Here is an 11,788-nt window from a genome sequence, read left to right as displayed (position 1 = left end):
GACTGCAATCATCCTCCTCCAGGTACCATGCCAAAAGAGGGGTTGGCGACCATGGACTTCCATTGGATTGATCCACAATTACACTTGACAAAGTACTGCAGTGGTTTGCCATTACCTTCTGCAGTATGGCTGATCAGGAACTCTCTCACTCTTACCACCTGCCGTCAGGTATATTGGAAGGATTCACAGGCTGATAATCAACCTGTTAGGCCATGTTCTGAACACAGCTCCTGTGGTCATCAAGTCCTGAAGTGGGCCTTGAACTCAGAGGATCTGGGCCAGAGGTAGGGACACTGCCCACAGTGTCACAAGACCTCCTTTGAGGTTTTTTTCCTACCACCGTTCCCTATTACCTGCTGAACTTATATGCTAGCTTTTTGGGATTCATGCATGAGGACTCCAAATCCCTCCCTGCTGCAACTTTCTTCAGTCTTTCTCCATTTAAATAATATTCAGCTCCTCTATTGTTCCTGCCAAAGTGCATAACCTCACACTTTCCCACATTATATTCCATCTGCCACGTTTCTGCCCACTCACTTAACCTGTTTATATCCCTCTGTAGACGCTGTATCATCCTCACCACTTGCCTTCCCACCTACTTTTGTGTCATCTGCAAACTTGGCGATAGTACATTCACTTCCCTCATCCAAGTCATTAATATATATTGTAAATAATTGTGGCCCCAGCACTGGTCCCTGTGGCACTCCACTAGTTACAGGTTGCATCCTGAAAATACCGAGTCTTGACTTGCCCTGCCTATGGTTTCTGCCCACCCACAGCACTAAAACCATCTTGGTAAAAGTCACTTAACAGTAACCCTAACTGTGGCTGCAATAAAGATTTTGGTGCCAATGTTTCAAGGAAGGTCCAGGTGGGACCTTAGCTAGCAGAAGGGTCCCTGGTGACTGGGCAGGTGGCCAATGCTGTTTTGGAGGGGTTGCATGAAGATGTCAAGGGAAGTCGTTGACCTCTTTAAATTCCCTGGGCTGCCCCATAGTAAAGATGCCAAACTGAAAGCAAAATGTTACCTTTGTAACTGCACAGGGCGGGAGGGCTCTTTTTTATTATTTAAAAAAAAAATACAAGCAAATTACGTTTGGTTAAGATTTCAGTTTCTTGCTCACAAACCCAACCGGCCAAGGATTTTATTTCCACTTCCAAGTTTCGCACTGGCGGTGCTGGAGCGATCTGATGTTTGAAAGCAGCCTCTCATTGCTCTCATTGCTTTCGGTGTGGTGTAGATCGGATTGTAGAGGTTAAGCCTATATCCATATATACATTATATCTAATTTAAGAGAATTATATTGCACCCAAACAACTTTGGGCAGGTTGACTGCTCAACATCAGCAAGTAATTAAAGAGATTTCTCTCTCTCTCTCTCTCTCTCTCAGACAGTGTGTTGCTGAAATCCTCTCGCCGACTGCTCGGAGCAGGTTTGAGGGACCCGGGGCACCTGTCCCTGGCCACAATCTTTTGAGTGTGAAATATTTTTATTGGAAATGATTCAAAATTTGGAAAGTTTTTAAGAGAGAGGGCGCTGGGCAAGATTACGCATTTCTACTCCTTGGATGAGAGGGGATTTAAACAAGGACTGGAACCATTCCTTGGGACTGGGAGAAGGAGAAAGGCAACAAGGCACAGCAAAGGATAAGTTGTTTGTTATTTTTTTCCTTTCCCCCCCCCTCTCTCCCTCCCTCCTTCCTCCCCCCACCCTCCCCACCCCCCCAACACCCCTCCTCACCCCCCCTTTCCCTCCCTTCTCTCTCTCTCTCTCCTTTCTGGTTTATTTGACTGGCTGAAGGAGTCCGGGATTAATCTGCAATCAGCCGAGTCCAACTATGGGACAGATTCCTAAAGTGCGGAGGAAAACCTTGGAGAAAGTTGTCTGGAAGTTTGGGGAGTCTGAGCTCGGCGTCCGCCTGGAAGAATCCGCCCCCGGCGAGCTCCGAGCATGGAAGTGCTGAGGAACCTCGCCCTCTTCATCTGTTATCTGGGCTGCCTCTGGTACCTGCCCCGCTCCGGCTCGGCAGCGGCGGCGGCGGCTGTGCTCACCCACCCGGGCAAAGCCCAGGCCGCCCACCGCCAGGGGCTGCTCGGGGCCGGGGCAGGCAAGAGGCAGCCGGCCGGAAAGGGGCAGCACCCCGGCGGAGCTGGGAGATGGGGGGGTCCCGGGGCTGGGAGAGGAGGAGGGGCGGCGGCGGCGGCCGGGGGGGTCAGGTCAGGGACCCCCGGGCTGAGGAAGGGGAACCGCAGGAGCGGGGAGGGGGCAGCCCCGCTCAGGACCGAGAAGGGAAAGGCCGAGGAGGGGGCAGCAGCCGGCGCCGCCCTGAGGAGGTCGGAGAAAGCCCGGGAGCCCCAGGTGACCGCTCACGATTACATGCTGTTCCTGTACAGGACCCTGTCACTGGCGGAGCGGAGGGGATTCAACAGCAGCCGGCAGCCAGCGGCCGCCAACACCATCACCAGCTTCGTGGACAGGGGAGAAGGTGAGAGTTCAACTGGACTTTATACACTGGGGGGGGTGTGGGGGGTGTGGGGGGGACAGGGCACTGAGAGCCCCCCCAGTTCATCAGGGTAAATCCACAGGCTCTTACAGCAGCTGCCACAGGGTTTCCCCCATTCAAAACCACCTTTGGCGGATTTCTCCACTAATGTTCCCCCTTTTTCGCTTTTTTAATCCCGGCTCCTCGGGTTTGCACATTGTGGGACTGAGTGAAAGTTTCTTTTTGGGGGGGAATTTGTGATTCACACACACACACACACACACACACAGGCACCCACACTCACACATAGACACACAGAGAGACACACACACCTACAGGCACAAACACAGACAGACACACACTCATAGACACACAGACAGACGCACATACATGCAGGTAGACACACAGTGATAGACACAGACACTCATAGACACAGAGACAAACACAGACAGACACACACTCATAGACAAACAGACAGACGCACACACATGCAGATAGACACAGTGATAGACACGCACATAGACACACACACAGACACACACTGATAGACACAGACACTCATAGACACAGACACACAGACATACATGGACACACACAGACACACACTGATAGACACACAGACACATAGGCACGCACACGGACAGACACACAGACACAGAGACAGACAGACACACACACTCAGGCACACAGACAGACAGACACACACACATTCACACACTCATTGACACACAGACAGACACACACACACAGACACACTCATAGACACACAGACGGACACGCACTCACACACACAGACTCACACTCACAGACACGCAGACACGGAGGTTACTGGCTCTGGACCAGCTAGCCAGACTGCCAGGAGCTGTCATCGAAACCCCTAAAGGCAGACTCTGAGTTCAGGACTGTCTGTGGCGGTGAGGTGGTTTATGTGAACCGGGGCCGGAGCTGGGCTGGGTTTCGGGCTGCTTTTTGTCACATTCCTGATTTACAGTTGTGGTTGTGTGGGTGGGCATTAACAGATAGAAGCATTGTCTTGGGACTATTGGGATTGTCTTGGGACTATTGGGATTCCCAATGGCCCCATTGAGCTCACATTCGTGATAACAGCAAAATACTGCGGATGCTGGAAATCGGAAACAAAAACAGAAAATGCTGGAAAAACTCAGCAGGTTTGGCAGCCTCTGCGGAGGGAGAGAGAGGGAGAGGGAGTTAACGTTTCAGGTCAATGGCCTTTGGTCAGAATTCCAGGTTATCAGACTTGAAACATTAACTGTGTTTCTCTCTCCACAGATGCTGCCGGACCTGCTGAATATTCCCAGCACTTTCTGTTTTACACCATTCGTAATAAGTTGTGTCTATTGTTTGCCGCCTACATTCTCCATCTCTTGGGGGTGGGGGTGGGGGGTGTGGGGATTTTGAGGGATGGGTGACAATTGCAGCACCAATTCGAGATAAAGTGTGATCTAAGAGCCCTGGTTCCCAACTCCCTCCAGCACTCTCCACACCTCATGTCTGGCTCTGTTTCCATCATGGGAGAGAGAGATTACTCACCGAAATCCATTACCATTGCACCATGACACTGCTGGGATGGGGGTAAGGACGCCTGAATGATCCTGGGTCATTTTTGGAGCGTCGCTTTCTATGTTCCTGCGTCTCAGAACCTCGCAGTCCTTTATCTAGCTGCTCTAGAAACTCTCTTGATGTGGTTTGATGTAAAGTTGTATTTGATAAAGCTTCCGTGAAGGAACTTGGGGGGGCTTTTTAACGCGTGGACGGCGCTATGTAAATGCAGCTGAAAAGCATATGCCTGATTTTCTGAGCGGTCACTTGCTTCTATCCACCATCACCACCCACCACCCCCGACCCTGAACCCACCAAGTGTCTCATTCAGTGTAACAACCACCCACCCCCAACCCCTAGGACAAAACCCAGCCAGTTATCCGAGTGGGTCGGTTGTGCAGGGCCAATGGACAGATTCACAGACCAGTCCGGCTGCCCCTCCGGGTCCCGACTGCCTCTGCTTTCCCCAGAATCTGTCATCGCCGGTGTTTAAATCCACTCGAGCCGCTGGTCATGGACCGATTCAACGGGAAGATCCGAAAGTGCAGCTCGCTGTTCACTGGCTGCCCCATCTCCAGTTAAGTGGGTGGACAGCCAGTCCCCTGTGTGCGTCCTCAGCTCAGAGCCTGTGGACGCTCCAACTGAGCTCCAGTCCCGAATGAACCATGTAGAGTGGTTTCTAACACACGAACAATACAGAGTAGGGTTTATTATTCTGAAATGAGATTCTTAACAAGGCTCTCGCCCCTTTCCAGCAGGAGTTAGTGAAAATGATGTGGGATTCAGACTGACCTCTCCAGCCACTTCCAACATCTCTCTTTCTGCTTAAAAAGCTGATTAATCCCCCCCCACCACCCACCCTCCCTCACTATGTCGCCCTCTCACCCTCCAGGCAGCACTTTCTTCTCCACATCCCTCTCCACGTTCACACAATCTCTTTAGATCTTGAATTTTAGCCTAAAGTGCAGCTAGATTCTGGGGTGGGATGGGGGTAACTCGGGAGGGGAGTCCGCAGCTTCCGAGAGATTAAACTGGGTTTTCGAATGAAACTGGGACTAATTCGCCAGGAGCTGTCCCCCCACCACCCCACCCCGACCCACCCCCAGAGTGAGGTGTGTCACTCTGCAAAAGCTCAGCCTCTCCACGGGAAGGAGACGCAGGGGGTGGGGGGGAACCCTGATGCCCCGAGCTGCACTGACAGGATCCAGAAGGGCTGGTGCAGCGCACGGAGAGGCCATTTGGCCCATCGCGCGCGTCTGTGCTAACTCCTGGAATGAGCACTCACCGAGTGCCCATTCCCTCAAACCTGCTCGTTCCTCTTTCAGGCAGCGATCCAATTCCTTCTTAAACGCCTCCGTTGAATCTGCCTCGCTGCACTTTTCGTTCACACCTATTCAAATTTCTAAAGAAGTGGGAATTGATTTTTAAAAAAAAATATATGTATATGTTAAATATATTTGAAGCAAACGTATCTGAAAGCTATCTCTGCAGAGGTATGGTCAACTAAATGTGGGTTTTTGCTTTGAATTTCAGTGAGGTTATTTTGGAGGGGGAGATGTGTATCACAGGGAAGCTGTGAGGGACAGGGGTGTGATCTTTGACTGTGGGTCAGGGACAGGGGGAGACTGGGGGTGAGAGTAGTGGTGATGAGGGTGGGAGGGAGGTTGGACGTAAGGAAGGGGTAGGGAATGTGATTGAGGGTTGGCAAGGGAGCAGGGGGTTGAGGGTGGAGGCAAGGAAGGGGATGAGGTGAGGGTGAGGGAGGGGATGGGGAGAGAGTGGGAGTAGTGGGGAGGGTGAGAGTCAGCGTGGGGACAGGGGGTGAGGGAGGAAGGGGATGGGGAGAGTGAGAATGGCGGTGATGGTGATAATAGATGTGGGGGTGGGTCAGGGTGGGGGTAAGGATCAGGGTGGAGCTGGAGGTCAGGGTGGGGTTCGGGGTGCAGATGGGGGTCGGGGTGCAGATGGGGGTCGGGGTGGAGATGGGGGTCAGGGTGGAGGTGGGGGTCAGGGTGAAGGTGGGGGTCGGGGTGAAGATGGCGGTCAGGCTGAGGATCAGGGTGGAGGTGAGGGTCAGGGTGGAGGTGAGGGTCAGGGCGGAGTAGGGGGTCAGGGTGGAGGTGAGGGTCAGAGTGGAGATGGGGGTCAGGGTGGGAGTGAGGGTCAGGGTGGAGATGGGGGTCGGGCTGAGGATCAGGGTGGGGGTGAGGGTCAGGGTGGGGGTGAGGGTCAGGGTGAGGGTCAGGGTGGGGGTGAGGGTCAGGGTGAGGGTCAGGGTGGAGGTGAGGGTCAGGGTGGGGGTGAGGGTCAGGGTGGAGTTGGGGGTCAGGGTGGGGGTGAGGGTCAGGGTGAGGGTCAGGGTGGAGGTGAGGGTCAGGGTGGGGGTGAGGGTCAGGGTGAGGGTCAGGGTGGAGGTGAGGGTCAGGGTGGGGGTGAGGGTCAGGGTGGAGTTGGGGGTCAGGGTGGGGGTGAGGGTCAGGGTGGAGTTGGGGGTCAGGGTGGGGGTGAGGATCAGAGTGAGGGTCAGGGTGGAGTTGGGGGTCAGGGTGGAGGTGAGGGTCAGAGTGAGGGTCAGGGTGGAGATGGGGGTCGGGTTGAGGATCAGGGTGGGGGTGAGGGTCAGGGTGGAGGTGAGGGTCAGGGTGGGGGTGAGGGTCAGGTGGGGGTGAGGGTCAGGGTGGAGGTGAGGATCAGGGTGGGGGTGAGGGTCAAGGTGGAGTTGGGGGTCAGGGCGGAGATGGGGGTCAGGGTGGAAGTGAGGGTGTGGGTGAAGAGGGGTTGGGGTGAGAATGAGGGCATGGTGAGGGTGGGTGGGGCTAGAGGTGATCTGAGGATGGGGTCTGTGGGTGAGAGTGGCTGGGTGGTAAGGAGGAGTTAGAATTGGGAATGGGGTGGGCCTGGGTGGTTGGGGACAGGGCAGGTGGGTTCCAGGAAGAATGAAAGGACGGTGTGGGAGGAATGAGTTGAAAATGCAAAGTTTCCTTAAGTAATGAATTTCTCTCTTTCCCTCTCTCTTTCTCGTTCTCACTCTCCTTCCATCTGTTTACTTGTTTCCCCCTTTCCTAACTCTTGCTTTCTCCTGATAGCGAAAGATAGGAAAATGGGCAAGGAGAGGGAAAGTGCGAAGGGGCCCATTTCCATGATGATGCTTTGGCGTGTTTAGGTATGGGTACCTGTGCCAGGCCAGGTCACCAGGCACCACATGACTTGAACTGAGATGGGGACTGGATCAAACCCAGTATTGACATAAGGCCACTGACTGGAAAACACTCTGTCTCTCTCTGTCCTGTTTTAAGACGCTTCTCAAAACCTACGTCTTTGACCAAGCTTTTGGTCGTCTGTCCTAATATCTCTTTATGCGGCAGCAGTGTTAATTTTGTCTGATAAGGCTCCTTTGAAGAGCTTTGGGACATACTATTACATTAAAGATTCACAGAAATGCCGGTTGTTTTCTGTTGTTGAATTTTATCCCACACTGGGACCAGAGATCCATGTCATAAGAATGGAATTTGATTTATCTTGGCCCTGTGAGGTAATGCTCTCCAGTTTTGGCATTGCCAGACCATTCGTAGACAAGACCTCTGGGTTTTGGTTTCATGGACAGAAAAAGAACTAGGCCATTTTAGGAATGTCGCCTCCAAAACACCAGCAAGGATCCTGAACCTAGTGTCATGAAAACCTCAGTTAAAGTGTGCGAGTTGTAGGGTGTAGATTATAGGTCAAATAAAAGAAGATGGTGAGCCAGCAAGATTTGGATATTTTCCTTGAGCTATTTTATTTGGGCTGGGCATGGCAGGGGGCAGTGGGGATTGTAAACTGTGGCATTGTTGGAAGTGGCAAAGATGGTGAGTGAGGGCACATCCCAATGCTTGCTCCTTGACCCTTTGCTGGCTTGGCTCACTCCTTGAGGAATGGCTATTCAGGTGAAGGGCAGGGAGCTGCTGGTATATGAGAAGCTGCACTCCAGCACAGGTCAGCTTCTTCAGTGAGAGCAGGGGGGAAATAATTAAAAACATTCGAAAACTGTAATTAAGATAAATATTAAGAAAAAGCTAATTAAAAATATTAGCCCATTCCACATTTTTAAACCAAACGTGTCAGGGATATGTCTTCATCTGAACTATTGTGGGGCAGCTGTGTTTTCTCTCATTCAAAGCTCAGCTTTTGTGCATTATGATAAACGGACACATTCTCATTCAATGTTCAACATATTGTTCACCATTGAGGCCAGCATCCTAACAACCAGAGTGCTGTAAATTCCTAATACACTCAATGATTTTAAATTTTTTCTTCAGGGCTTTTCCTGTCCAATTTTCTCCTCTTCTTTCCTGGACATGCTTACTCATTTTGGAGCACAGCTCCATGGCCAGCGACTGCTGCACATTATTTGCCAAGTGGCCATTCTATACATACAAGTAGAGACTGTGTGTCTGTGTGTGTGCGAGTGTGGTGTTTGTGTGTGTGTGTGTGTGTGTGAATATGTGTGCACATGTGAATATGTGTGTGTATGTGTATGACAATATCTGTGTGTGAATATGTGTGCGTGTGGCTTTGTGTGTGTGTGTGAGTACTCATGCACAGCACACACACACACGCTGTGTTTGTATTTGTGTGTGAGTATGAGTCAGTGTGTGTGTGTGTGTATCTGTGCGTGAGCGTATGTGTGAGTGTGCAAGTGTGTCTGTGTGGGTGTGTCTGTGTGTGTGTGTAGCTCTGTGTGTGAGCTGGTCTCCTGTGACTGTGCTCCACCTAATCCCGTTCTCATTCGATGCCCACCATGCATTTTCCGGCAAGGTTCAGTCATTGGGGAGGTCTTTGGTTGTTATTTCACTCCTTAGTCTTAGGAGATAAATCAGTTGTAATGTCTTTGAAGTCAGCTTGATCAAGATCAGTGCTGAGCTTCTGATCCAGAAAGGAACCTGGATCTTCTGATCTGCATTTCTTTGCTATTACTTCCCCCAGAGTATTTACCCACTACAGTGTTCTGTACTGGGGAAAGGGAAGGCAGTTAGGAAGTTTAGCAGGGATAAACATTCTAAAATCTTACAGTAGTTTTGGCCCCCTCCTGCACCTTGCTTATTTTCAGCTGTTTAGATAAGAGATCCCAATTAACCTTGGAGGCTCATTAAAGATTCAAGTATGTGTCATGTCTTATTATTACACATGGGTACGTTCCTAGCCAAGCATGCTCACATCACACTGCAGTATAGATAGCAGGCATAACATCGGTCAAGTTAGTACAGTGTTTTACCATTTTAAATCCTTTTAGTCCAACGTACTGGTAACTTTCTTAGTGTGACATCTAATCTTCTTTCCAAATCTTGGACTTTATGTCAACGTTATGTCAGACACAGAGTAGCTCTTTGCACCTAAGCTGCTGATAATGAGATCAGTGAGATTACAACACAACACTAAAAAATATAACCAACTGCAAATAATGACACCCGAAACCTTAGACATAACCTGTCTTTTCTCAGTGCAGATGCTGATTAATTTGCTGCATATTCATAATGAACTCAAGGCTGGGCAGTTCACATACATATTAGCACATCAGGGTCTGTTTCAATACTAGCAATATTCACCTCCCTATTTGAGTGCTGATGGCATAAATAATCATCAATATAATCATGACCTTCTCTTTAATTATTACCAAATTGTAGCTCTTTCATTATTAAAGAAAGGGTGCCACAGGGGTAATATTTCAATTGTTGGTAAAATGCTTTGTTGCCTACATCCTAGGGTTCTAAAAGAGGTAGCTGCAGAGACATTGGATGTGCTGGTTATGATTTTCCAAAACTCCCTAGATTCAAGAAAGGTCCCAACAGATTGGAAGTTAGTAAATGTAACACTGCCATTCAGGAAAGGACGGAGAGAGAGACAGGGAACTACAGGCCAGTTGGCCTGACATGAGTCTTTGAGAAAATGCTGGTATCTATTATTAAGGAATTTTTAACAATGCACTTAGAAAATCATAGCATGAACAGGCAAAGTCAACAATTTTGTGAAAGGGACATTGTGGTTGACAAATGCATTAGAGTTTTTTGAGGATGTAACCAGTAGAGTAGATGAAAGGGAGCCAGTAGATGTAATATACTTAAATTTCCAAAAGGCGTTTGATAAGGTGCCACACAAAAGTTTTATTTGCAAGATAAGGGCTCATCAAATTGCGGTAAATATCAGCATGAATAGTGGATTGATTAACAGACAGGAAGCAAAGAATAGGGATAAACAGGGCATTTTCAAGTTGGCAGGCTGTGAGCAGTGGAGTGCCACAAGGATCGGGGCTGGGGCCTCAGCTACTTACAATCTATATTAATGACCTCAATGAAGAGATCGAGGGTAATATATCCAAGTTTGCTGACAATACAAAGTTAGGTGAGAATGTAAGCTGTGAATAGGACACAAAGAGGTTGAATGAATGTGGCAGATGGAGTATTATGTGGGAAAGTGCGAGGTTATTCACTTTGGTAGTAAGAATAGAAAAGCAGAATATTTTTTGAAAGACGTGAACTTTGTAAATGCTCATGTTCAGAAGGGCTTGAGTGAACTTGTACAAGGAGCACAGAATGTTAGCATGCAGGTGCAGCAAGCAATTAGGAAAGCAAATGGCATGTTGGTCTTTATTGCAAGGGGATTGGAGTACAAGAATAAAGGAGTCTTACTACAATTGTACAATGTTTTGGTGAGACTATGTCCGGAGTATTGTGTGCTGTTTTGTTCTTCGCATTTAAGGAAGGACAGACTTGCATCAGAGGCGGTACAGTGATGGTTCATTAGATTGGTTCCTGGCATGAGAAGGTTGTCCTATGCCGAGAGGCTGAGTAAATTGGGCATATGCTGTCTAGTGTTTCAAAGAATGAGTCGTGATCTCATTAAAACATAAAAGATTGTGAAGGGGCTTGACAGGGTAGGCACTGAAAAGGTGTTTCCCGTGGCAGGGGAAGTGAGAACATGGGGACACAATCTCCACACAATTATTATTTAAGACTGAGATGAGGAGGAATTCCTTCACACAAAGGGGATGTGAATCTTTGGAATTCTCTACCCCAGATGGTTGTGGATGCTCCATCGTTGAATACATTTAAGGCTGAGAGAGACAGATTTTTGATCTCTTGAAATCAAGAAATACAGGGGGTGGGTGGGAAAGCGGAGTTGAGGTTGAATACCAGCCATGATGGTATTGAATAGCGGAGCAGGCTTGAGAGGCTGTATGTTCTACTTCAGCTCCTACTTCTTCTGTTCTCATGTATTGATTTCCCTCTTCATCTTGTTGACACTGTGCATTTGCTATAAACCTGCCCTGAGACGTCTGTCACTGTTGCACTCCATCACGGCCACTAGAAGGAGCCCAAGATCCTTCACCTGGTTCATAGACACAGAAGGATGCGATGATGCAATAAGTAGGACAATTCCATCATGGATTAGCCTTTAGCATTGGACACTCTTCACTTTGTACCAGGAGCGATCCAGGAGCAAGGTTTTCCAAGTGTGGCATTCTGGAAACTGAGCAACTCAAACAATATTGACCCTCCCTCCTCCAGGGGCTCAGTTGAGAAAGTGTTCAGAACGTGGTGCACAGCCAGGCACTGCAGAACACTGGCCTCAGGTTTAACAGCTGAGACCTCATCACAGAGCAATAATGAAAAATGCATGATGCATCGGTGTCTGCCTGTAAATGAAGAAGTAAAGAAGTAGGGAATAGGGAACGACTGATAAATCCATCAAGACCATTCCATCAATTCATA

The 11,788-nt window shown here is 49.3% G+C and overlaps 1 protein-coding gene across 1 annotated transcript in view; it reads left to right on the top strand.

The window, feature by feature from the left end:
* Positions 1 to 1,907: 1,907 nt before the first annotated feature.
* Positions 1,908 to 11,788, top strand: part of gdf5 (growth differentiation factor 5) — a 41,510-nt gene continuing 31,629 nt past the window's right edge. The window contains exon 1 of the mRNA XM_078554883.1: positions 1,908 to 2,486. Within this exon, the coding sequence (XP_078411009.1) occupies positions 1,952 to 2,486 (535 nt within the window). The 5' untranslated portion in view covers positions 1,908 to 1,951. The remainder of the gene's footprint in view (positions 2,487 to 11,788) is intronic.

The sequence above is a fragment of the Cetorhinus maximus genome, chromosome 13 (assembly GCF_964194155.1).
Source record: "Cetorhinus maximus chromosome 13, sCetMax3.hap1.1, whole genome shotgun sequence".
Taxonomy (NCBI): Eukaryota; Metazoa; Chordata; class Chondrichthyes; order Lamniformes; family Cetorhinidae; genus Cetorhinus; species Cetorhinus maximus.
Note: the sequence above shows the minus strand (reverse complement) of the source record. Positions and strands in the feature narration are given on the sequence as shown.